Source organism: Vombatus ursinus, unplaced genomic scaffold (assembly GCF_900497805.2).
Source record: "Vombatus ursinus unplaced genomic scaffold, bare-nosed wombat genome assembly UNPS02000749.1, whole genome shotgun sequence".
In the NCBI taxonomy this organism is placed as follows: Eukaryota; Metazoa; Chordata; class Mammalia; order Diprotodontia; family Vombatidae; genus Vombatus; species Vombatus ursinus.
This window is the reverse complement of record NW_020940527.1, coordinates 4,338,797-4,365,383: the sequence shown is the minus strand read 5'-3', so window position 1 is coordinate 4,365,383 and position 26,587 is coordinate 4,338,797. Positions and strand designations below refer to the sequence as shown.

The 26,587-nt window shown below is 40.8% G+C and overlaps 1 protein-coding gene across 5 annotated transcripts in view; it reads left to right on the top strand.

Moving 5' to 3' along the window:
* USP54 (ubiquitin specific peptidase 54) overlaps positions 1-26,587 on the top strand; it is a 121,439-nt gene that overhangs the window by 74,736 nt on the left and 20,116 nt on the right. For 3 of the 5 annotated variants that reach the window (XM_027858602.1, XM_027858615.1, XM_027858594.1), the window contains 13 exons: positions 8,904-9,038; positions 9,745-9,858; positions 9,973-10,055; positions 10,479-10,584; positions 10,693-10,839; positions 11,141-11,242; positions 12,908-13,057; positions 15,817-15,985; positions 17,900-18,070; positions 19,468-19,599; positions 19,772-20,149; positions 21,290-21,521; positions 26,335-26,489. In XM_027858602.1, coding sequence (XP_027714403.1) covers positions 8,904-9,038; positions 9,745-9,858; positions 9,973-10,055; positions 10,479-10,584; positions 10,693-10,839; positions 11,141-11,242; positions 12,908-13,057; positions 15,817-15,985; positions 17,900-18,070; positions 19,468-19,599; positions 19,772-20,149; positions 21,290-21,521; positions 26,335-26,489 — 2,074 coding nt within the window. The remainder of the gene's footprint in view (positions 1-8,903; positions 9,039-9,744; positions 9,859-9,972; positions 10,056-10,478; positions 10,585-10,692; positions 10,840-11,140; positions 11,243-12,907; positions 13,058-15,816; positions 15,986-17,899; positions 18,071-19,467; positions 19,600-19,771; positions 20,150-21,289; positions 21,522-26,334; positions 26,490-26,587) is intronic. The other 2 variants (XM_027858623.1, XM_027858605.1) reach the window with 1 other exon arrangement.

The following is a 26,587-nucleotide window of genomic DNA, read 5'->3' as shown; positions in this document are numbered from 1 at the left end:
TAATGTAATTCTAAAGTAGTATAAAAAATTATTCATTGTCATTTGGTAATAATTAAATGTTTTATCTGTATAGATCAGTTGCATTGGAAGGAACTTCAGAGATTACACCAGCTCCAGATGAGGTTACTTCCATATTATCCAGGAACCCTAATAGTCACCAGGAAATGATTCTGCATTTTCCCATATTAACTTGGTATATTAAGCCCTTAGAGTCAGGAAGTTTATTTTTGTGTCTAACCTAAACACTTCCTACTTCCTCTGACTTGGTCATCTGTAGAGATGAACATGAAGTCTTCAAAATTCTTTGTAGCTTTGAAAACTTACTAATTTGCTCATCTTTTTAAATATAAACTCATTTAACCAGTCATCATAGTTGTTTTCTAATCTTTTAGTGAGGGGTAGCTAGGTGGCGCCATAGTGCACAGAGTGTTGGGCCTGGAGTTAGGAAAACTCTTTTTCCTGAGTTCAAATCTATGCTCAGACACTTATTAGCTGTGTGACCCTGGGCAAGTCATTTAACCCTGTTTGCCTCAGTTCTTCATCTGTAAAATGAGCTGGAGAAGAAAATAGCAAACTACTCCAGTGTCTTTGCCAAGAAAACCCCAAATAGGGTCATAAAGAGTCAGACATGACTGAAATGATTGAACAGTATTACTGTTTCAAAAGCCCTATGTTAAGGGCTGCAAGTAGAAGGAAAAACAGTCTCTTCCATCATACTAATGGGGGAAACAATATATAAAGAAATAGATAAGGGGCAGCTAGGCAGCGCAGTGGATAGAACACTAGCCCTGGAGTCAGGAGGACCTGAGTTCAAATCCAGCCTCAGACCAGACACTTGACAATTACTAGCTGTGTGACCCTGGGCAAGTCACTTAACTCCAATTGCCTTGCAAAAAAAGAAAGAAATAGATACTTACAAGATATGTACAGTAATAGTGACAATGATGATAAGTCAACATTTTTATAGCACTTAAGGTTTGCAAAGCATTTTCCCACATTCTTTAATTTGACACTCACAGTAACCCTTTGAGGTAGATGTTATTCTTATCACCATTCTACAGAAGAAAATGCCCCTAAGAAAGGTTCCATCACTTGCTTGGGGTCACACAGTTGCAATGTGTCTGAGTACATACAAGATATAGTATATAGAGGAAACAGGTGGGTACAAGATAAAAATCAGAATAATAAGGACACATCTTACCTCCTTGTCTGTACTCACAGGCTTCCCTGGCTTCCTCTAAGACACACTACAGCTCAAATCTCAGCTTCTGCAAGAGTTCTTTCTAGGTCATTCCACCCCTCCCCACCCCTATGCCTGCTCCCAGTTATCAGGATCTTCCCCTCTCAGATCACCTTCCATCTATTCTATATATATCTTGTAGGTATCTAATTTTTTTTACATATTGTCTTTCCTTATTAGAATATGAGCTCCTTGAAGTCAGAAACTGTTTTTGCCTTTCTTTATATCACCAGTCCTTGGTATAGTGCCTGGCACATGAGTACCTAATAGATACTTGTTGACTGACTGATAAAAACTCGTTTTACAAAGACATGGGATTGAGTTGGGAAAGATAAATGGCAGAAGAGAGGCCCTGGGAGCTTGCCTATCACCCTCATGGCCTGGAGCTGGTAGATGACTTCTGCCAATGATACCCAACAGAGCTGAAGCGTCTTTGAGGTGGGGATGGAGAGACTCTGCTTCTGTTCCATTGTCATGCAAAACAATAGAGGGTCGTGGCTGGCTAGCAAGGAGTTTGTCCTCTGAAAGGCCCAACCTAGATACCTTGTTTGGTACATGCTTTGTCACTTTGTTGGTACCAAACTGTGGTAGAATGAAACCTAAACCTCACCTTTTACTAATACTTCCTTAGACCTTGCTATAATGATAATAACAATAATAGCTTCCATTTGTATAGCACTTTTAAGGTTTATAAGAGTGCTTTATAAGTACTATCTCATTTTATCCTCCCAGCAGCCTTAGGAGGTAGATGCTGTTATTATCCCCAGATGAGGAAAGAGATGGGCAGGGGTTAAGTGACTTGCTCAGGGTCACACAGCTAGTCAGTGTTTGAGGCTAGATTTGAACTTAGGTCTTCCTGAGGCCAGGTCTGGCACTCTATCAATGATTTCCTTGTCTTGGTACTATGTTCTGCTTTAGGTATAGCCTTGGTTCCGTTCAGCTCCTCAACTTGTCTGCCTTGGTTGTTCTCATTTGTAGTGTGTTCATTGATCCCAAACTGGTGGCTGCTCTAAATGCCCGTCTCTTTAGCACCATCTCTTGATGCCATTGTGGTAGTGATTCCTAGAATACCATAATTATGTAATCCAAGTTACAGGTAACTTAAAGGACATTGGAATGATGCATGATGGTAGTAATATTCAGGATATTGATGATAACTGATAATTACATAGTGCTTTAATGTTTGCAAAGTATTTTATATATATTTTCTCATTTAAGCCTCAGAATAACCCTTGACTCTGATGTCTTTTGGCTTAAGTAGGTTGAAACATTTTACCAATAATACCTTGTGCTAAGACCTGATCTGTAAGATGTCATGGAGAATGTGTATGACCATTAAATGGGGTAGTTAGATGTAAGTGGATAGATCGCTGGGCCTGAGTTCAAATTTGGCCTCAGCCACTTATTAGTTGTGTGATCCTGGGCAAATCACCTAACCTGTACTGTAGAAGGAAATGGCAAACCATTCCGGTATCTTTGCCAAGAAAACCCCATGGACAGTGTTGGCATACACAGGGTCACGAAGAGTTGGATGTGACTGAATGACTGAACAACAAATGACCATTAAAAGATGTAGACTGGCCATGTAGTGATAATGAGAAAAAGTAGATGGATAGGCCAGATGCTGTGGTGGAACTCTGAGATAGTAAAATAACCACCAACATGGTCTATACCTCATTAGGCCTCAATGGAGGATTAACCGAGACAGATAAGAATTTCATAAGATGAAAAGGCATAAAGGAGTTGCTGTTCACATTAAAGGAAGGAATACTATAACCCGTGAAATTAGAGCTCCATCCAGGTATTTCCTTCAGCAACCAACATAGTGCTTTGATAAATGTTTGTTGGATAAATAGATGGGTTATGGACAGTGGCAAAGTAAGTTCTACTTTATAGGGAGAAGGTGTAGAAGAGAGGCTGTCACCTCCAAGCCCCAGAAATACTACTGTCAGTGTGTGCATGTACAATGTACAGAGATAGATCTATAGATTTGATATGGATCTGTCAATCTATGCAAAGTAATTCTGAGGATGATAACAACTGTGAGGGGTTAGAAAAAAACCTTATGTAGGAGGAAGCAGTTGAATCGACCCTCAGAGGAATCCATGGATTGTAAGAGCTAGAGATGAGGAGAGATTCTAAGCATTCTAAGCAAGATAGTATCTCTCTCTAAAAAGACACAGATATGGGAAATGGGATGTCATGTATAGGAACAGTAGGCAGAACAGTTTGATTGGAAAGTCTGCTGGATGAAGAAAAGTGAGATATGATAAGCCCGGAAAGGTAGGCTGGAGCCACTTTGTGAAAGACTTTATAAATGCTAAACATGGGGCTATTCCATCATCTATCTCCAATTTACCCCTTCTTTTTCACTAGTATCACCCAGACCAGAGTGTTGACTTACAGCCTTTTCTCCTTTCTAGAGGACTGAATTTCTGAGACAAATGACATCAGTTTTAGTCTCCATGTTAGCAAAGATGAAAATGATAAGGAGTTAGAAGAGGGGCTTAAATGGTGAAAAGTTTAGAAAGCACAGATTAAGAGGAGAGGTAGAACAATTAAAAATTGCCCTGTTAGGCTTGAAGAAGAGAAGTCTGAAGAGTTGAGTGACTGGGAAAGCTTAAAGTACCTAATATTTGTGCAAGAAGTTATTAAGGAGATAGGGCCCAAGTGAAGTCTATCTGGAGGGACAGACAAAGCTGCTGACTGAGGTACCTGTCACAAAACACCAAGTTTAGTGACTGCCTCTCCCTGCTTCTACTTTTCCTACTTGGAGAGCTTATAGAACATAGAGAAGTCATAGAATTTGAGAGTTGGAGGGAACCTCAGCGGTCATCCTGTCCAATTCTATTGTTTTACATGGGAGAAAACTGAAACCCACAGAGGTAAAATAGGTGATTTGCCCAGTCTTGTACTAAGTAGTAAGTGGCAGAGGCAGGATCAAAGCCAGGCCCCATAGCTCCAAATCTAGACTTCGTTCTGCTGCACCAAATGATGAATTCTGTCTGCTATTTCCAGCGTCAAATCAAATGCTGTCCTTGTTTTGGATATATGTTTGTCTCATCTGTAACCAGTTCTAATTGTTAGAAACCTTTTCCATATGAGGGAGAGGGAGAGGGAGTACATTGCTAAAATCTAACTATAAATAAAAATAAATAATATAATATTCATAATATAAATAAATAAATAATATGCATGATAATGTGGGGGGGAGTGTATTGGACTGTCTCTTCTTTGTTTTGAACAGTGAACTTCTAGTAACAAAGCCCAAGATAGCATTAGCTTTTTGGCAGAGATGCAACATTGTTGACTCATATAGAGCCTGCATTCTGCCATAATTCCTAAGTCTTTTTTTCCCCACAAATACTGATTTCTAGGCACATCATCTCTCTTTTATAGTCCTTCAGTACTTCTGCAATTGATCTTTGGGACCCAAATCCAGGACTTTATGTTCATCCCTATTAATGTCATTTGTCAGTTTGAACTTACCACTCCAGCCTGTCAAGATGTTTTTGGGGGCAGCTAGGTGGTGCAGTGGATAGAGCACCGGCCCTGAAGTCAGGAGGACCTGAGTTCAAATCCAACCTCAGACCAAACACTTGACACATTCTAGCTGTGTGACTTTGGGCAAGTCACTTAACCCTGATTGCCTCACTAAAAAAAAAAAAGATCTTTTTGAACCCCAATTCATTCACACAACGTATTAGCTATCCCTCCCAGATTCATAAACATTTATAAATTAAATAAGAATTCTTCATCTTTCATTCGATGTGGTACAGTATAGCTCATTACAAAGTACTTTTACATCTGTGTGCATTTCTGCCTTAAAAATGTTGACCAGAAGAGGGTCAAGGAAAGAACTTGGGGATGTTCTATCAAAGACCTCTTCTACCAGGTTGTCTTTGATCTGTTAATCAACACATTTTGGGTCCCATCAGTCAACCACTTCTGAACTCATCTAACTGTACTGTCAAGTCAGCCAGTTCTGAACCCATCTAGCTACACCAGCATTCAATCAACATCATTCAATCTTGTGCTTAAGGATATCATGTTAGACACTTTTCCCCAAGTACATTGCTAACATCTAACTATAAATAAAAATAAATAATATATATATAATATAAATAATATACATAATAATGTAAGATAAAATAATATAAATAAATAAAAATATTTTTAGTTGCAAGATAAGGGAAGCATAATGAAGAAAGTAATGAGCTGTTTTTCATCTTCTCCAAATTCAGGCTAGGAGTATAAGTAGTTAGATAATGAAGTAGATAGAGCACTGATTCTGGATTCTGGAAGCCCTAAGTTCAAATCCAACATGAAACACTTACTAGCCACGTGATCCTGGGCAAATCACTTAACTTCTGTCTGGTCAAGTCACTTAACTTTTGTTTGCCTCAGTTTCCTCATCTGAGAAATGGAGATAATAATAGCACCAACCTTTCAGGGTTGTTGTGAGAATCAAAAGAGGTGATAATTGTACAGTGCTCAGCACAGTTCCTGGCACATAGCAAGGGATTAATAAATGCTTGTTCTCTTCCTCTTTCTCACCTTCCTATACTTTAATTAAATTTGAGCAACAGCTATATTTGTAGATATCAGAACATATAGATATTTGTGCTGGTACTCTTTGCAGTCTCTATCTTATTTTTATTGTTTTTGGTAATCCAAGTAATTAAGCCCTTATGTAGGCAGAATTGTTTGCTACCCAGTCAAGGAAAGACTGCTGAGGAAGCACCTGCTTCTAGTCATTAAAATCTTGTTTTTGCTCTCAATCCAAGAAAATTGCACACAGACCAAAAAGTAGTTTGTAATAAGCTACACTGGGCCAAGAATGAAAAGGAAACTTCCTCAGCTTTCCTCTGTTTAGGGGAGTGGAGATGACCCTTAGAGATGGGTTTCCTCTTGCTTGCCTGCCTCCTCCCTCCTGAGAACTCTTCAGGGAGATATGCCTCTCCTGCTCATGCCCTTTCTTGTTCTCTGCTTTGGAGTTCAGCAATTGGAAGAATCCCAGTTTTTGTTCCTTATTGGAGCTGCCACCTGTTCTTACTGCTGAACTAAATGTTCTTGGCTTTCTTTGGTATGAACAAGCTCTCCCTCTGGGAAAGGTGGGAGGAGGGTGAAAAAGGGAATGGGTGGAGGCCAGTTCCAGAACCTGTGCTCAATTGGAGCATGGCACACAGGGGGTCAGTGTGCTGCCTTAACAGAAGGGCTTTGTGTGACAGCCTCTTTCAGATCTGTGTCTCCACCAATGGCATTCTGGGCAGGCTCAGGCAGCTTCATCTTGAACATACCAGCTCAATTCCTGACAATAGAAGACCAATAACAATAATTAAATTGAGAAAACAAAGAAGACAGACAGAGACAATTCAGAGGCTCAGTATGTAGGGAGAAGCTGCCTGTAATTAGAGGCAAGAAAAGTAGTGCAGGGATGGAGATGATTACATCTCTGAACATCAGCGTCATATCTGTCAGGGTACATTTACAGAACTGCTAGTTCAGGTAGGGCCCAGACTTTCTCTTTTCTTCTCTGGGGAATTACTTATAAAACCTTCCCATCTTTTGTCTTTGATGAAGGAAGTAGAGCTGGGAAGATTTTGGAGAGGTCCCACAGGGCAGAAGTTTTTGAATCATGGTCTTTGCTCAGCTGAGTATAAAAGCCTTTGGTGTATCAGGTTTCCATAAAGATCCACCGTGGCTCTCTGCACTCTTCTATGTTAACACTGTAGGATGAAATGAGGTTTACAGATTACCTGTGTCTTCAAAGAATATTGGCTATGGTTATAGTGGTGATGATAAGGAAAGGTATAGAGGTTTTCAGATAATTGGATTTATTATTATTGTCATTTATGTTACATGTCTTTTTCTCTCTCTTTTCTAACATGTTATAAAATTAGTCCATTCTGCACTTAGGAATATTTTCTTATTACTTAGGAATTACTATTATTACTAATGAATTATTATTACTTAGGAATATCTTCTTCATTGACAACCAAGTAGAAGTGACACCTCTTTGGTATGGAACAGAGATTGCTAGTTTTAGCCATGGCGTGATGAGTTCTCCAAAGCAAGCTGGACAAATCTTTTTGATGTTGGGCAGTTTGAAGCAGCTGGTATTTATTTCTACCTTTCTTCCTCATTCATCATAGTTCCAAATGTATCAAAAGACAATTTGTATCAAAAGATTCTATAGGCAACTGATAAAATACAGAATTGCCCTCTAAGGGAAAATGACTGGGCTTATTCTGGTATGGACTGGGGACACCATGGTTCCAAGAGAAAGAGGCTGTGTTTTGGAAGAGCTTACTCTTTATTTGAGTGGTGGTTAGGTTATAAGGATGGTCCAGTGGGAGCCTCCTGGCAAAATAGGATACTGTCTAAAAATGTTGAACAGTATTTGGAGAAGCTATGCGGAAAAGTCGACCCCTAATGGGAGGTTGGAATGATTGCTCTAGGATTTCTTTCCTAGGCCCTGAAGCCTATTAAATAACACTGAATTGTAGTCCTTGCTACTGTGTACTACGTTTCCATATCTGGAGTAATTTGTGGGGAAATAAGGACTGGTTACAAAGTGACCTATATGTAGAAACTGTATTGGAAGACATTGCAGTTGTTAAGGATGCTAATCAGAATGAGTTATAGTGGAAAGGACATTGTATTAAAAATGGGGAGCCCTAGGTTCTAGGCCTATCATGGCCACTCATTAGATATGTGACCTTGGAAAAATTTTAAAGGGGACCTTAAGGGTCATCTGATTCCCTCCCTCCTTTAAAGTGTAAATCTTCTCTACAGCATTCCCCTACTGATTGGTCATCTACTTGAAAAGATGCTTAATAATAGGGAACTCACTATCTCCTGATTCTTTACTTTTCATTTCTAGACAGCATTATTTGCTGAGATTTTCTTTGCTGAGTCAAAATCTGCTTGCTAAGGGGCAGCTAGGTGTCGAAGTGGATAAAGCACCAGCCCTGCAGTCAGGAGGACCTGAGTTCAAATCTGGCCTCAGACACATAACACTTACTAGCTGTATGACCCTGGGCAAGTCACTTAACCCCGATTGCCTCACCAAAAAAAAAAAACCAAAAAAAAAATCTGCTTACAGATTGAGTTCTAGGTGTATCTTTGGTGGTCTTTCCTGATACCCCAGTTGTTGTTAGTAGTGTACTAGTGTTCTTTACCTCTTGAGATTACTTTTTATTGCTTATAAATATATTTTATGTACCCTCCCTAGCCAATGGAACATAAGCTTATTCAGGGCAGAGACTGTGTTGTCTTTGAATATCCAGCTACAAGTGCAGAGAGATAGGATGGTGTAACTAATAGAATGCTGGGATTGGGATCAGGAAGACCTGGCTTAAAACCTCCCCTCAGACACTTACCTGGTGTATGACTCTCGTACAAGTGACTTAACACTGAGCCTCAGTGTCTTAAAGTTGTCCTGGATGGCATCACCTGCATCTGGAAGAGTGAGACTCTTATGTGCTGGGTTAGTCCCCTGATCTTTCAGTGGTTGGCTTTGGCTTTGTATTCTGCTAAATGTATCAGTAAATTTTACTTTGGTAGCTATTGGTATCGTAAAGCACTTGGCAGATAGCACTTATGTAGAGATTTAATAATAACTTTATGCTTTTTCTACCCTCTAACTTCTTCCTCACAGGGAATCTTCAATCAGTTTCAGTGTAGCAGTGAGAAAGTCCTTCCTTCTGACACACTCCGCAGTGCTTTGGCAAAGACTTTTCAGGATGAGCAGCGCTTCCAGCTGGGTATTATGGATGATGCTGCCGAATGTTTTGTGAGTATTTCCCTTTCCCTTTCTTATTTGGGGGAAATATGAAGACTTTACTATGGTAACTGAGCTCCTTCTCTTTGGAAATAACTATGTCCTCATCTTAACTGTTAAAACTAGGACTGTCTTCGGTGGTTCAGAGCACATTTCTTCCAGTGCTACAGTGCATGTTGGCCCAGACATGTTAACTTCTTCATGCTCTGTATTGTCTACTTTTGCCATAGTCTAAAGCTATAGCTATAATCCTCAGAGGAGCCAGGGTCCCCCTTAGGGTGAGTAAGAGATATTTCATCAGAGAAGTGAATGTTTCACTTGGAAGTGGGCCTCTGGCATAAGTATGATCTACTTCAGACAGCCACATTGCCTACATTAATAGGTAGTAAGGTGACTTTCAGAATTATTTCTTGACCTTCATTAAATTTTTAAGCATGTGAAAAACAGGCAGACCTATTGGTTTTGAATGGTGACAGAAAATCCTTTCTTTTTGTCATGCAGTGAAATAACTAGAGATCTCTAAGGTTCCTTCTAGCTCCAAGATCTTAGGGTTCTATAAGTGATATATTTCAGCTGTCGGAAGAAAAATTGAGAGGATCAGTGGGAATAAGGGGATATTCCTATCACTCCCCAAGGTCCCATTTTTACCATTCTTTTTGTATGAGCTGCTTAGCTAATGATCTGTGCCAATTTTCCTTTTTTGTTCCTTCCATGGTAGGAGAACCTTCTGATGAGGATTCACTTCCACATCGCAGATGAAACCAAAGAGGACATTTGCACTGCTGCTCATTGTATCTCCCACCAGAAGTTTGCAATGACTTTGTTTGAACAGGTGAGGTGCTATCTGTGGCCTCCTTTGGCCCAGATTATGGAGTGTCATGTGGGAGAAGTGGCATGCTAAGGGCATCTGATGATTGTGGCTCATTTGTTTTTCTTTCTGCCTTAGTGTGTATGTACTAGCTGTGGTGCCACCTCTGACCCACTGCCCTTTATCCAGATGGTACATTACATCTCTACCACTTCCCTTTGGTGAGTCATGTAGGTTTCACCTCATTGAGACTTTGGGGCTTTCATTTATGGTGGTCTAGATAATTGGAGTCCTTTTTGCTGAAGCAGTTGCTGAATACCTATGGGTATTATTAAGTATGGGGATTATTCAGTAAATATTTAAAATAGCTTTTAGTCTCCCTTCTTTTCCTTTCCCCTCTCTTCTTTCTTAGGACCTATTTCTGTTGTGTGAAGTGGTAGAAAGAATAGGAATTCTTTGAATCTTCAGACCTTAGGGAGGTCATAGATATAAAGGTGTTTTCATCTCCTTTGTCTGTTCTATGGAGATTTGATATAGCTATGAGAAGTAAGCAGAACACTTGAGTTAAGGCATTTGTGGATAACTGTTTTGTATTAACTTTGGAAATTTATGCCCTCATCTCCTTTTCATTTATCATACATAAGCAACCAGGCAATTTGTATGTTGGAGAGGCGAGAGAAACCTTCTCCAGGCATGTTTGGGGAACTACTGCAAAAAGCCAGTACCATGGGTGATCTTCGGAACTGCCCAGTGAGTGAGGGTGAAATGGGGGTGGGGGGGCACAGGGGCAGACAGCAGGACACAGTTTGTTAAAAGATGTTGGACTCCGACAACAGTGACCATGTCCACATGTTTCAGAGTAATTGTGGAGAGAAGATCCGGATTCGCCGTGTGCTGATGAATGCCCCTCAGATTATCACCATTGGGCTTGTGTGGGACTCCGACCATTCAGACCTGGCAGAGGATGTCATCCATAGCCTGGGTACTTGCCTCAAACTGGGTGATGTGAGTCTCATTTCCCGTGAACATTGATCTGAAATCCTGTAGGCCTGGTGTTGTTCTATGGTAGTTGATATTGAACATAGAAGAGAGAATATCTTTACCCACAGACTTTTATGGCATAATATGCGTAACAGTTACTATATTCAAGAGAGTTACTTATATATTAAATGAGGAAAAGTCCATTTCAGTAATTGGCGGGAAAACCTTTGTTGAAGAAGTAGACTAAGGTAGACCTTAAAGGATAGGAAAGACTTAGGATATAGCCTGGCTAATAAATACTTGTTGCTTAATTGATTTTTTTAAGATTGAGGATCTATTACATGCTCCATACTGTACTATTCCAGCTAGGGGACTTAATCTGGAGAAAGGACCGAAGAGGATCACTGAACTTTATTGGAGTCGTCAGGTAGGAAGACAGGGAGGAGCAGAATGGGTATGGAGCTAGTGCCAGTTGAGGAGGAGGATGAGAGCAAGTGGAAGTGATCAGCAGTCTCTCGATGGTGATATTCAGGAAAGTATATGGGAGAAAGACTTCAGAAACAGTGCTTTATCAGCACAGGCCTGTGCCAACCAAGTTGAATACAGCTAAGCTGTGGCTACAACTTAGATTCTCTGCCAGTTAAGGAGAAGAATAAGGATTGGATGGATGGTTGAAAAAACAGTTATTAAGAACTTACTGTGTGTACACCATTGGGGATACAAGTAGAATTCTGCTTTCAAGGAGGAGACAATACCTCTAGGGGGTTTCAGCTGTGAATCAGATGATGAGGCTCAGTGGTGCTTGGTACTAATGCTTCTTCTTTAGTGTTATTTACATTGATAAAACCTGTTTCTAGTGTTCAGCCATTTAACAGAGCCAAGGCCTCTATGGGTGAGAATGTTCTTTTCCATGTACTTCAGTAGCCATGGCTCCTGAGGAGGCATGGGCTGCAGCATTTGAGGTAGCAGGTTCAAGTTGAATTTCCCTAAGGATTACTTCCCTAGACAAGAGCTGTGGGGGCAAGACTGGAAGTAGCGCTGGTGTTGTAGGGGGCCACTGCTACTCCCAGGCATCATGTGACTTAAGGGATTGGGAGGTTACTGCGTACTTTAGTAGGCCATTTTGTGAGGCTTTTTTTTTTTGTTTTTGTTTGTTTTTTGCTAGGCGATGGGGTTAAGTGAGTGTTATATGTCTGAGGCAGGATTTGAACTCAGGTCCTCCTGACTCCAGGGCCAGTGCTCTATCCACTGCCCCACCTAGCTGCCTCTATTAGGCCATTTTGATAATAAATGTCTGGGATTACGTTCTAGGTCCTCTCCCACAGGTTAGGTTCTCCCTGATTATCTCAGCCAACAATATCATTTACCTTCTCAAAATTTCCAAAGTAATTATTGTTTGTCCTGTATTTGACTTAATTTTCTTAAGGTTTCTGTTTTTGTCTTATCTTCCCAACTAGATCATAAGGAGTAAATTTCTTATGGCTTTATGTCTCCAAGAATACCTAGCACAGTGCTGGTCACTGAGGTGCTTAGTAAATGTTGATTGGACTGACAGACCAGAGTTACTTGGGAACTATCTTATACTGCCATGCTGTCAGTTGAAAGCTAGTGAAATGTGGGCAGCTAACAAGTAACCTTATAGACTGGGGAAGTATTGACTTGAGAAGAAATAGACAGTGTTGCTAGGTTGTTTGTTCATTTCCTGGTTTCCTACATCCTATTCTTACACTTACTTGTGTAAGTGATGGACTCTAGAAGAGAAAATTCCTTTTTTTGGAGGATCTCATCTCAAATTCATGTTGGCCATACCCTTTCTACTTCCTTTCTTCCCATCTTCACCCACCTTATTTTCCACTTCTCTTTTCACCTTTCTCTACTTTTTACTTTTTCAGGCTCATTTCTAATGGAGAAATTTGTTTCCCATATTCCCATTGTAGTTATCAAAATAATGATCTTATTGACCAAGGGAGGGAAGAGTTAGTATTTTTATGAATACTAATTAAGAAATGTTTATAAAAACATTGAGACTGATGAGAAATACTTTGAGAGTGCTGTGTATGTAATGGCTCTTCTTTCTCTTGCTTTTTTGCAGCTGTTTTTCAGAGTGACAGATGACCGAGCCAAGCAGTCTGAATTGTATTTAGTGGGAATGATCTGTTATTATGGCAAACATTATTCTACTTTCTTTTTCCAAACAAAGATCCGCAAATGGATGTATTTTGATGATGCCCATGTAAAAGAGGTAGGAAAATCCAGTGCTTTGTGTGAAATATTATCGTAATAACACCTGACATATGTTAAGTACTTTATGATTTGAAAAGCAGTTTACATACATTATTTCATTTGAGCCTCACAACAAACTTGTGAGATAAGTGGTATTATCCATATTTTATAGATGAGGCACAGAGACATTAAGTGATTTGCTAAGGATCACAGAGTTAATTTTCAAATCCTAGCTCCTAAAATCCTCTGACTTGAGGGGCTTTCCAGGCTGGAAGCAGGGCCAAGGGTTTGTGGGTGCTCTGTTTTTCCTATGGCTCAGGCTCAGGGTCCTGAGCTGTTATCAGAATCTGAGAGGATATGATGGTTAGATTTGCCTGTCACATACTCCATGTTGTCTCTTCTTTAGGGTACCTTGCCATTTCAGCAAGGTTTTGAATCATATATCTATGAGGCATATTTGGATTGTTGCTCTTAATGTATATTTTTTTCCTGGTCTCCCCTGCTATATTGCAAGCTTCTTCAAATCTGAGACATTGTGTCTTATGCCTTAGTATCTTTCCTCCCTTTCTTTCCTCCTGCCAGACACGTTGTTGAATTTTCTAGTAGGTATTCAACAAATACTTCTGCAGCCCTGTCTGGTTTCAACTCCATGAACAAGATTGCACCCCACATTAAGCTCATCACCTCGAGTCTCATTGTTGTTCAGTCATGTCTGACTCTTCATGACCTCATTTGGGGTTTTCTTGGCAAAGACACTGGAGGGGTTTGCCATTTCCTTCTCCAGCTCATTTTACAGATGAGGAAACTGAGGCAAACAAGGTTAAGTGACTCGCACATCTAGTAAGTGTCTGAGGCCAGATTTGAACTCAGGAAGATGGGTCTCCCTGACTTCAGGCCTGATAGTCTATCCACTGTACCACCTAACTGCCCAATTTAATCTCATCACCATGCTGCTAAGTCAAGCCTTGATTGATAGCACCTCCCTCAGCCTCTTCTCCTCTCTGATTGTAGGGCTAGAAGGTGAAGTACCAAACTCTTCTCAATGCCTTCCTTTATAGAGAGCAGAAACTGGACTTTCATCTCAGCTCAGTCCACTCTGCATCTGCTGCCCTGCCTGGTTTCAGCTCCATGAAACAAGATGCCCCCAGTATCCGCTTTCCCACTTCTACCCCTATTTTCCTCTTTCCTTCTGTGTGTTGTTTCCCCCATTAGATTATAAGCTCTTTGAGGGCAGAGACTGTCTTTCTTTTTATTAATTGCAATCTCAGTGCTTAGCACAGTGCCTGGCACATAGTAAGCACTTAATAAACATTTATTGAATTGGATTGGGTTGAAAACCAACAGTCTGATTTCCAGGACTTAGAAATTAGTTCACCATCAGCATTTGAAAACCATTGTAAAGCAATGGGGGAAAATCTCTCTTGGAGCTTTGTAGTACACCCATTTGGGTTCACGTTACAAAAATGTGTTTTTAGAGGAAAGGCTCAGGGATTTCATCTTTGAGTTGAGTAGAGGACAGAATTTTAAATGCTGGACTCGTTACTGAGTAAAGTTTTGGCTGGTTCTGAGCAGCATCAAATCCCCTTAACAATAGGCAACAGAAAGTCATATTGTTATTGGGGAATGGAGACACTCTCAAATGCTGTACAAAGAACAGGGAAACATTTTGGAAACTATACCTGGAAGACCAGAGATTCCATAGCCATAGCAAATTAATTAGCTAGTATGGAATGAACTAAACCCATTGTGATGAGATATTGCCTAGGAAGAGTGCTAGCTGTAACCATAATTAGAAACAATGAGATAAATTTCCAATAATAATGGGTATGTAAATAATAAATAGTAAGTGACTTCATTATTAGGGTAGTAAGAAATATGGAAATTGTCTTGATTTTCTTTTACTTCTTCCCAGTATGTTTTGGATAGCTCTATGCCAAAACAAGATGAGGAGCAGTTTGGCTGCTAAAAGGGAATAAGGTGGGGGAGGGGATAAACATTTGTATAGTGCCTACTCTGTACCAGGCACTGCTCTAAGTACTTTACAAATGCCTCATCTTTGCTGAAAACACAACTGGTTTAGTGCCCAGAGCAGGGTTGACTTGGGAACTTTGTTGGGTTATTGCCTCTGTTATTTCTTGTCTGAAGACGAAGAGCAAAGCCGACTCCTCACATGTTGTTTTGACCGAGTGGCACAATCATCTTTTCTAAGCAGTTTGACTTAGTTTTAAAATATAGTTATGATTAGCTCTTGGCCAGAGATGGAGGGCATTTAGCAAGAGCTGGCAAATGTATATTTGCCTAGAATTTTGCAGATCAAATCCGAAGGGCTCTGAATTGAAAAAGGAGATGGGAGGGAATGAAGTGCCTGTGTTAATGTACCAAGCTAGAAAGAATAGCAGTAAAGATGCCCAGGACACACAGGAGACCTAGGGAGACAGCAGCAGAAACTGCCTCTGTCACTTGTTCTCTGTGACCTTGGACAAGACTTCTCTGGACCTCAGCTTTGTTATCTGTTGGAGTAGATGGGCTCTGAGGTCCTTTCCAGCTCTCATTTTGTGATCCTATGAGTGCTAGTCTTGAATTCTAAAGACCAGTTTGAAGGCCTATCTTGAGGAAGCCTATCTCTTAATTGGGCCTCAGTTTCTTCATCTGTAAAATGAAGTTAGAGACGATAATTTCTCAGATCTCTTCCAGCTTGAATGTGCTTTGATTCCTTAAGTACTTTGAACTACGGAAGTAAAGAGTAAATTCTTACTTTTCTGATTGTTTCTGCTTCAGATTGGGCCCAAATGGAAAGATGTGGTAACCAAATGCATCAAGGGACATTATCAGCCTTTGCTGTTGCTTTATGCTGACCCCCGAGGTACCCCGGTATCTACCCAGGATTTGCCCCCTCAGATGGAGCCCCAGTCATACAGTAGGACATGTTATGATAGTGAAGACTCGGGTAAGCAACTTTAATCTTGTTCTTTCCTATGACTTTTGGACTTGTCCGTTGAATATCCAGATGGCTGTCCACACTCATTAGCATGTGGACTAGCATGAATTGAAAGGATGCCATGTGGAGTTTGCTGCATGGTGGCCTTTCCATCAGTTTCAAATTTGGTGTCACATGATAGTTCTATCCAAATGACCAAGACCTTCCTGGAAGGTCCTGTGTTGGATAAGCTTTTCATTTCACTCAGAGCTAAACTAATGTGCTAGAACCCAAAGCAGAAAGGAATTTTTAAACAAATTAAAATTAATTAAGAAGGTTGAAATACAATTAATTGAAAAAGAATGCAAGAAAGAAAATCCCATTGGTTAAACCTAACATATTCGGCTTGTAATGGAAGCATCATTAACTAGTATGGTGATATTGATATAGCAAGCTGGCTTCTCATCTTTACTCATATCGAAGGAGCTGTGTCTTAGACCAGTGTGATTAATAAGAAAGAAATAATTTGTCTGATCATATAAAATGTGGTATTTTTGCTAGCGATGAAGGATTTTTGTTTACAAGGTCCAAATGTAGTATAGCTAGATCCCACTACATGAATGGACTGTCTTACAGAAATTCATTTTTAAGGTATCTGTTTGAAAAAGTCTCACCTCTGCTCTAGTGAGGAGGAAGAGATTATCCTCCCCTCATCTTGGACCTGGGGCTAGCCCTTGACAAAATTTTGAAATACGCACAGTTTACCTATTTTAGCTTTCTTTCTACATCCCTATCTCATCTTTTCTCCTAGAATCCATTGTCGGTCCATAAGCATTTATTAAACACCGACAGTGCTAAGAGCTGGAAGTTCAAAGAAGAGCAAAAGACAGTCTCTATCCTCCAGGACAAGGAATGTTTGAAAGTTTCAAAACAGTTCATTTCAAACATTCTCTAATAGGAGAGACAACATGTTAACTATGTACAAATAAGATATATGCATTATAAGCTGGAGATGTCTTTAAGTTCCCCTAAATCCATAGTCTTCCAAACTAGCTGCTAGGTCTCTAGATGGTGCAGTGGATAAAGCACCAAACCTGGAGTCAGGAAGACCTGAGTTCAAATCTAGCCTCAGAAATTTACTAGCTTTGTGACCCTGGACAAGTCACTTAGCCTCTGTTTTGCCTCAGTTTCCTCACCTATAAAATAGGGATAATAGCACATACCTCCCAAGGTTGATGGGAAGATCAAATGATAATTATCAAAAGATAATTGTAAAGTAATTAGCCCAGTACCTGTCACATAGTAAGTGCTATATAAGTGTTAGCTACGATTACTGTTGTTATTAGTCGATAGTTCAAAAGTCCACTATCTTCCCACTCTACAACCTCTAGACTCCCCATGCAAAACTTCATTTACTTTTCTAATGCAGTATTCCTTGGTGTTAGGAACAAAATAATCTAATTGAATTAATTCCTATTCCTGTGTAAATAATTCACCTAAGTTATTCAGTATGCTTACTAAAACAAATAATAAGAATATTTGTTAACCCACATGAATCTCTAATTGTTAAAATTTCAGTCAGTATAATTTCTCTTTACAAAGCAAAATGGAAAAAAAAATGCAGGAACATTTTGGAGGCAGGGAAATTGGCTAGTTTGAAAAAGCTGGCCCTCTTTTCACAGGTAATTCCCTTTCTCTACTTCTGAACCTATATGTTCCCCAAAAGTCCTGGGGTTTTTCACAAATTAAAGCTGGGATTTCATCAGGTTGGTTTTTTTTTGTTTTGTTTTTTTTTTTGTTTAAATGGGTCCTCTGTAAGCCAGGATCAGCATGTAACCTTGTAGCCCATTTGTCTTGGAAAGCTTTGACTTTGGCTTTCTGACCTCTGTTGACATTTCTATCTCATTCTTTGTGCCCTACCTCTGTATTGCCTCCTTTCTTCAGGAAGGGAGCCTTCCATCTCCAGTGATACCCGGACAGATTCATCAACAGACAGCTATCCCTGCAAACACTCCCACCATGAGTCTGTGGTCAGTCACTTCTCATCTGATTCCCAGGGAACAGTGATCTACAATGTGGAGAATGACTCTTTGTCTCAGAGCAGTCGAGACACAGGTAGGAAGATTGTAGGGGGAATGAAGAAAGAGGTTTTTCTGGTTCAATACAACAGTCACTAAAGTCCCAAGTCACCTACATAGCAAAACTGAGCATAGACTTTCAGGGGAAAAAATGGACATTCTCATTGAAATAGGAGGCTTTTAAACATTCCTGATGAAAACATCAGCGTTCGATAAAATTGGTGACAATATGTGACAAGAAGTGTGGGACCAGCCTTGGAGACAAGACATATTTGAGTCCTGTCTTTGACATACATAGTCTTTGTGACCTTGGGCAAGTCACTTAACTTTAGTGCCCCTGAGCTACTCTCTAATACTATTAAATTTAAATTATATTTGGATAGAAACTCCATCCATTCTCTCACACTCATGAAATCACAGGTTCACTCTCCTCTTTCTTGTCCCTCCCAAATTTCAAACTGGTTTTTTCTTAAAAAGGAGGACATGTGTGGTTGATATTGGTGTAGGTTAAAAAAAACAACAAAAATTAAAAAAAAACAAAACCCCTAGAAGATGATCGCTTTCATCCAGTTAGTCAAAAAAAAGGTTCATTTCTTCTCTTTCCTTCCTTATTCTCCTTTATCTGTCTTACCCTTTCTATTCCCACTTCTGTTTTTTTATGTTTCTTCACTTTCTTTCACATCTAATTGCTAAGTACAATGTCCACAACCAGTAACTTAAGGGGTAGAGGGTATGTACATATGTGATACTGTGTTTATAGTGTTACTTTCAGGAAAATACCTGAAGACCCAGGTAGTGATGGAATGGAGGTTGGGCCACTGGTGTTGCTGAATAAGGCCACGTTTTTACTTTCAGTTTTTACTCCTTGAGGGTTTGGATCCTTGAAGTGGCCTTGCTTTTGTTGTTGTTTTGTTTTGTTTTGTTTAATTTAAATGTTGCATGAATGGTAAAAGTTAAATTCCAGGTCCTCACAATCCTATACTAATACCAGGACTGTGGGTAAAGTTTGTGACCCTTTGAGTAATGTTGGATCCAAAGTTTAATTTGCATCTAATCTTTAGAAGTGGTGAGCCAAGCTGTGTTTTTAGATTTAGAGTGTGAAAATAAACCAGCAAAATTAGACAACCCTCAATCCTGATATGTTATCAAGGGGAAGGAAAGGAAATGGAATAAACTTTTAGGCATCAACTGTGTGCCCAGGCACTGTGTTAAGTGCTTTGCAATATTTTCTCATTTGATCTTACATAGAAGTAGATGATGATGAATTAGGATGTTGAAATTGGGCACTGCAGGCACACTACTTTTAAATAATGCCATTAAGGGTCTCAGAACTGGCAGGGGAGGGAGTCAGGATCAAGTAAGTCTTGCTTTCAAGAGTACAATGGGAGTAGCTGCATGTTTCTTCTCCCTCCCTCCCATTTCCTATTCTTTCAGGACATCTGACTGATGGTGAATGTAACCAGAAGCACACAGCCAAAAAGGGTTCATTGACAGAGCGGAAGAGGAGCTCTGGTCGGACCAGGAGGAGAGGCGATGAGCCACAGTCCTCTGGGTACCACAGTGAAGGTCAGTCATTGTCCTTGTTTCTTCACTGGCCGTCCCTGCCATTTCTTGAGCTGATGAAATCTGTACCTTCTTATTCATAGCACCCATCTGGTATAGCATTAAGGGAATATTCATAATTCTACTAGTGTAATACAAGGGTCTGTGTTTGTGCTGGTTCATCTGTGGACTTTAGGAGAAACACTGAAGGAGAAGCAGGCCCCCAGGAGTGCCCCCAAGCCACCCAGCAGCACCAACAGACTAAAGGATTTTAAAGAAACAGTCAGCAATATCATCCATAGCAGACCATCCCTAACTTCCCAAAGCAACCAAGGATCTCCCTGTGTGGGAAAAGGAGACCAAACTGGAAAACGACCCCCTCGGAGCCTACCCTTGCACTGTCAGGACTGGGAAGTAGAGAGCACCAGCAGTGAGTCTAAATCCAGTTCATCCAGCAAGTACCGTCCAACATGGAGACCTAAACGTGAGTCTCTGAATATTGACAGCATCTTCAGTAAGGACAAAAGGAAGCATTGTGGCTATACCCAGCTCAGTCCATTTTCAGAGGACCCAGGTAAGAGAAGGGGATAGTGGAGGGGGGCGGGATTGGACAGGGGGACAAAGCTGATTTAGTGTAATCACATGTGTAGAAACCAGATGTTTTCTGAATGGATTAGCAAACCAAAAAAGAAACATTTATTAGGTGCCTACTGTGTGTCAAGTACTGCACTGTGCACTGGTGGGGATACAAAGAAAAGCAAAAAACAGTCCTTGCCCTCAAAAAGCTCATAGTCTAATGGGGGAGACAACATAACAGTCATGCACAAACAAGATACAGACAGGGCAAATTAAAGATATTACCCAGGAGAAAGCTCCAGCATTAAGGGAGATTGGGAAAAGCTTCATGCAGAAGTTGAGTTTGAGCTAAGACTTTAAGGAAGCCAGCAGGTGGAGAGGAGGAAAGGGGAAATTCCAGGCAGAGGGGGCAGCCATTTGGGTGATGGGGTGTCATGAGCCGAGGACAACAGAGAGTTGAATGTCACTAGATTGTAGAATATGTGGTGGGCAGTAAAGTGTGAGAAAACTGGAAAGGTAATAAGGGGCCAGGCTATGAAGGTCTTTAAAAGAGGATTTTATATTTGATCCTGGAAGTAATAGGGAGCCACTGGAGTTTATTGAACAGGGAGATGATGTGGTCTCAGAAAGATCAGTTTGACAGCTGAGAGGAGGATGAACTAGAGTGGGGTGAGACTTGAGGTATGGAGACTAGTTAACAGACTATTGTAGTCCATATGTGAGGTAAGGGCCTGCACCAGGGTGGTGGCAGTGTTGGAAGAGAGAAGGAGTCATATATGAGAGATGTTACAAACATAGATTAGATAGGATTGGCAACTGATTGAATATGGATTTTCGGAGAGAATGATGATTCAAGGATGACACTTATATTGCTGGGTAACTGGGAAGATGATGGTGCGCTTGACAGTGAAGTCCAGCAAAGGACATTATTACCCCTGGACATGGCTTCATTTTGGTTATGAAGCATTATTAGTGAGTAGTGCATGTTTCCACAATAACCTGGGGAAATGGTGATGATATAGAAGGGCCATTAGTTGGCTCTCTTTCTGGTTTTGGGTAGTGGGTGTTCAGGAGTGTCTTTGGATAAGTAACATTATATCCACCTTTTTTGTCCACTTTTGTTCTTTGGTTTGGCTAGCTAAAGAGTTTATTTCCAATGAACTGAACAAATCAACTGCGTATGACCCCAAAACCAATGGGCCAAGCTTAAGGCACAAGAACTGGGGCCCACCCCGACCTGGTATTCACCTTATGGACCAACATCCTCGATTAATCCAGAGAATGGAATCTGGCTATGAGAGCAGCGAGAGGAACAGTAACAGCCCTGTCAGTCTGGATGCAACTCTGCCAGAGAGCTCTGGCACCTCCAGGTACTGTGCAAGGGGGCATTGACCATTTTAGGGCAATGTTGAGAGATCTCTGCCCTGACTTTATGAGGCAGATTCAGGAACGGGCTACACATATGGCAGGGCTAGTACAGTGCAGCAACAACCCCCTCTGCTGGACAAAAGGTTTAACGTCAGCAGCAAAGTGGTCTGAAAATCAGGGGACTGTATGTAAAAGTCAAGTTTGGAATTGCTCAATAAAGACTAATTAAGTGAATGAAGGAGCGACTCCAAAGCCCATATATTGTTCAGTTCATCTAACTCTGACTTTGGGGATCTCCAAGGCAGTGAGGTGGCACTGGTGTCAGGAAGGTGAGAGTTCAGATCCTGCTCCAGGTACTCAGTAGCTTTGTGTCTCCCTCTGTAAGCATCAATTTCTTCATCTGTAAAAGGGAGATAATACTAGGTTGGAAGGAGGTAATGAAAGGAGGTAATGTTGGTAAAGTGCTTTGCATACCTTCAAGCCCTGTCTCCTGTTATATAGGAGACGTTAATCAGCCCAGTATTCAGTTCCTGCTGGAGTCCACTCTCTGTGCTCAGTGCTAGAAATATTGATACCATGAGTGCAGCCACACTGCTTGGAAGGGACACATCGTCCGATGGTGGAAATGACAAGTACAGACAAAGACATGTGGCTTAAAAGGGACAAATATGACGTATATACGCAAGTGTATGTAACACAGGGTGATTTGGGAGGATGGCAACTAATTGAGGGATCAGGAAAGGCTTCATGTAAAGAGTGATGCTTGTGCTACATCTCAAAGGATGATAGGGGGCTCTAGGAGGTGGGGGTGAAGAGGGAGGGAGGGCATTTCAGACAAACGCAGCTGCTCATACAGAGGCATGGAGTCAGAAGATGGCGACATCCATGAGGACCCAGTTTGGCAGGATTACACTGGGGACAAGGGCAACAGGGTAGGGAAGAGTAACTTACAGTGAGAAAGCAAAGAAGAGTTTATATTTTATCCAGTAGGAAGTCACTAAAGTGGGTTGAGTAAAGGAATATAACATGGTCAGCAGTATGTGGGATGGATCCCATAGATTTGACAACTGATTAGATATGTGAAGTGAGATAGAATGAATAGCTGAGGACAGTGCAGAGGTTATGAACCTGGGAGACTATGGTCATACCTTTGACAGAAGTAGGTAAGTTTGGAAGACAAGGGATTTGGGGAAAAGGTAATGTGTTCAGTTTGGGATATATTGAGCTTAAGATGTCTCTGGGACATATTTCCACCTGAGGTTAAGGTAGAGACTGAGAGTGAGTCTATGGATAGTGAGTCATTTACATAGACATGAGAATTTAACCCAAGGGAGTTGATAAGGTTAGCAAAAGAGAGAGCATAGAGGGAAAAGAGAAGAAGGCCTAGAACAGAACATTGGTGAATACCCCATAGTTGGAGGGCTTAATTTAGATGGTGAGCCATCAAAGAAGACTGAGAAGGAGTAGTGACACAGCTAGGAGGAGGACTAGGAGAGGGCAGTATCAGAAAGGAGAGCATATCCAAGAGGGAAAGGTGGTTAACAGTGTAAAACACAGCCGAGAGGTAGAGGAAGGATAAGACTTTCAGAGGAAAAGACCATCAAATTTGGCAGTTAAGAGATTATAGGGAACTACTGCATTTAAAATTAGGAGACAGGTATCTGAGAAAAAAAAATGTCTTTGCAGCAAGTTTCTCTGATAAAGGTCTCATTTCTAAGATTTATAGGGAACTGATTAAAATTTATAAGAATAAGAGCACTTTCCCACTTGATAAATATCAATGGACATGCATGGGAAGTTTTTTTAGAGGAAGAATTGGAAACTATCAATAGCCATATGAAAAAATTCTCCAAATCACTAATAATTAGAGAAATTAAAATTAGAGCAATTCTTATACCTCATCAGAGTGGCAAAGTTGACAAAAATAAGGAAAATGACATACGTTGAAGGGGCTTTGGGAAAACAGGAACATTATTGCACTATTGGTAGAGCTGTGAACTAGCCCAGCCATTGTGGAAAGTAATTTGGAACCATGTCCAAAAAGTTACTAGCCTGTGCTTATGCTTTGACCCAGCAATACCATTACTAGGCCAGTATATTGCAGGGGTTGAGAACCTGCGGCCTCGAGGCCACATGTGGCTCTCTGGGTCCTCGAGTGCAGGCCTCTGACTGAGTCCAAGTTTTACAGAACAAATCCTTTTATTAAGGGGATTTGTTCTGTGAAGTTTGGATTCAGTCAGAGGCCTGCACTCGAGGACCCAGAGGGCCACATGTGGCCTCGAGGCTGAAGGTTCCCCACTTCTGCTAAAAGGGCCAAAGAAAGGAAGAGGACCCACACATGGGAAAAAATATTTGTAGCAGTTCTTTTTGTTGCAAAGAACTGAAAACTAAGGGAGTGCCCATCAATTTGGAGGGGGTAAGGTAGAAATTGCAAAATAGTATATGAATGTAATAGAATACCACAATGTTATAAGAAATGATGAAAGGGAATGGTTTCAGAGAAACCCAGGGAAGACTTGTATGAACTGATTCTAGAATGAAACAAGCAAAACCAAGAAAAAAGCTATACGATGACAACATTGTAAAGACAAACAACTTCAAAAGACTTAAGAATTCTGATCAGTACAGTGACCAATCTTAATTCTAGTAGTTTCATAAGGAAACTTATGAACTCTCCTAACAGAGATGGACTTAGGGTGTAGATTGAGAACATATTTTTTCGACATGGCCTATATGGTAATCAGTTTTGCTTTACTATGCATGTTTGTTATAAGGGTTTTGCTTTTCTTTCATTTTTTCCCCTTCAGTGGATTGAGGTGGGGTGGGAAGAGAGAAAATAGATTTTTGTTAATTGAGGGAAAAAAGTAAATTTTTACAAATCAATAATCTTTGTAATTAGTTTTTTTTAAGATAAAGATCATTGGTAATTTTGGAGAAAACTGTCTCATTTAACTGATGAGGTCAGAAGCCAAATTAAACTGCAAAAGGTTGAGGAGTAAGTGAGAGGGGAAAAAGTAGAGACAGCAGATAAAGATAAAAGGATGATAGCTTGAACATATCTGAAGACAGTTGAAAAGAAACCAGTTGATAGGAAGAGGTTGAGGATTTGAGACAGGAGATGATTGAGAGTGCAGTCTGCTGGAGAAGACAGGAGTGGATGGAATCCGATGTGCTTGTACCAGCTGGCCTTAGCAAGAAGGCTCACCTCTTTGTCATACACTCAGAAAGAAAAAGTGAGGGGGAGATGATATCAAGGGGCTTTAAGATGAACAGAAAGAGAGAAGAGGGAGCTTACATTGAATATTCTTATAATTTTTTTTCATTATAATAAAAGGAAAGGTCCTCAGCTGAGAGAAAAGGGTGTGGGAGAATTGTGGAAACACTGAAGGCCTTGTACTGTGTAGTGTAAATGCATTTCACTTCACATGGAATGATGAGAGTCATGACTATTTGTAGAGTCATAGCATTTCAAAGCTGTGGGAGAACATTGTGATCATTTCATCTGATCCCCTCATTTTACAGAGAAACCAGCTGGGCCCAAGAGCTGATGTCAGCATAGCATTGCAAGCCAGCTGGTGGTAAAGTGGGGCCTCACACTGAGGTCTCTTGGCTCCTCAGCCGGTACCATTTTCATTACTCTGAATACGTTTGTTGAATAATGTGCCAAGCAGAGGACTGCGCCTGCATCTAGTCCCAGTTCAAGGACAGTTCATCTCCCCCTGCCTTTGCTGCAGAGGGGTGCAGGGGAAGGGCTGGATTTGTAGCCAAAAGATCTGTATTAATTGACCACTGAGGGACCCCAGCCAAGTCACCTCCCCTTTGTGACCCACTTCTGTGTCACATGGGGGAGTTGGCCTCTGACTTCCAAGCCTCCTTCCAGCTCCAGAACTGACCTGAAGTCCCTCCACAATGGAGCTCCCTCAGAAGACCCCTGATTGCCCTTTCTTCTTACAAAGTTAGTATTTCCAGGAGTATGCTTATGAAGCAGTTGAGTCCTAAAGATGTTTATGATATGATTGCTCTTTCTGCATCAAGTGCTCTGTAATTTACCTAGTGTGAGGAGCTTTTGGTGTCAAAAGTTTCTTTAGACCTGGGTTTAAATCCCACTTCTGTGGCTTATTGTTTGTGTGGCCTTGGATAGGTCACTCAGCCACTCTGGACCTCAGTTTTCCTTATCTGTAAAAGGAGGGGCTTGGACTAGATGACCTTTGAGGTTCTTTCCAGCTCTAAATCTGTGATCTCTCAACCGTTGTAAATCAAAGCTCATCTGTGCCTTAATACATAAATCCTGAGGAATTGTCTGAGGCATAGAGAGGTTAAGGGACTTGCCCCGATTACTCAGATAGTAAGTGTCAAAACTGAGATGTGACCCCAAGTCTTCCTGATTGTCCTCTGGCCATTCTGCCATCTTGTCTGTTTCTATAATGGCAGCAAATAGATCATGATAGCTTTTTAACTCCGTTTACTACCTTCAGGAAGTTCTCTACTTTGATCCCAAGAGAATGTGGCAGTGGTTTAAGATCATCTCATCTCATCCCCCCATTTTACAGCTGAAGAAACCAAAATCTGAACAGTAAAGGGACTGGCCCAAGGTCATATGGCTAGCTAGTAAATTTGGAACTAGAAGAAAATGGGGCAATACCTAAGTATGTTTGGCAAGGGGTAAAGAGAAAGATCAAAGGAGACATGGGAGATGACTGATCCTTCTCATTTAGGGCACCATTTCAGTAATAATTTTTATGGTGTTGGCTTCCATCTTTTTGGTTCCTTGGTTCCTTCTAATGTTCACATGGGACCCTGTGTTTTCTTTTGAAGGGATACAAATGTGAAAAGAGCACCTGGGTTGGTCCCTGCCTGGCGTCAGATCCCAAAGTCACATAGCAGCAGCAGCATCCTGGAGGTGGATTTGGTCTCATCCAAAAGTGGCTGGACAAAGAACCAGCCCCACCCTTGGAAGGACAAGAGTGCAGGTTTGTTGGGGTCACTTGCTTGGCTTCCTTCATCCAGGCCTCTTGGAGACTTGAGAATGAGGTGATAATTAAAAATTAGCCTGTCGTTAGGATGCAAA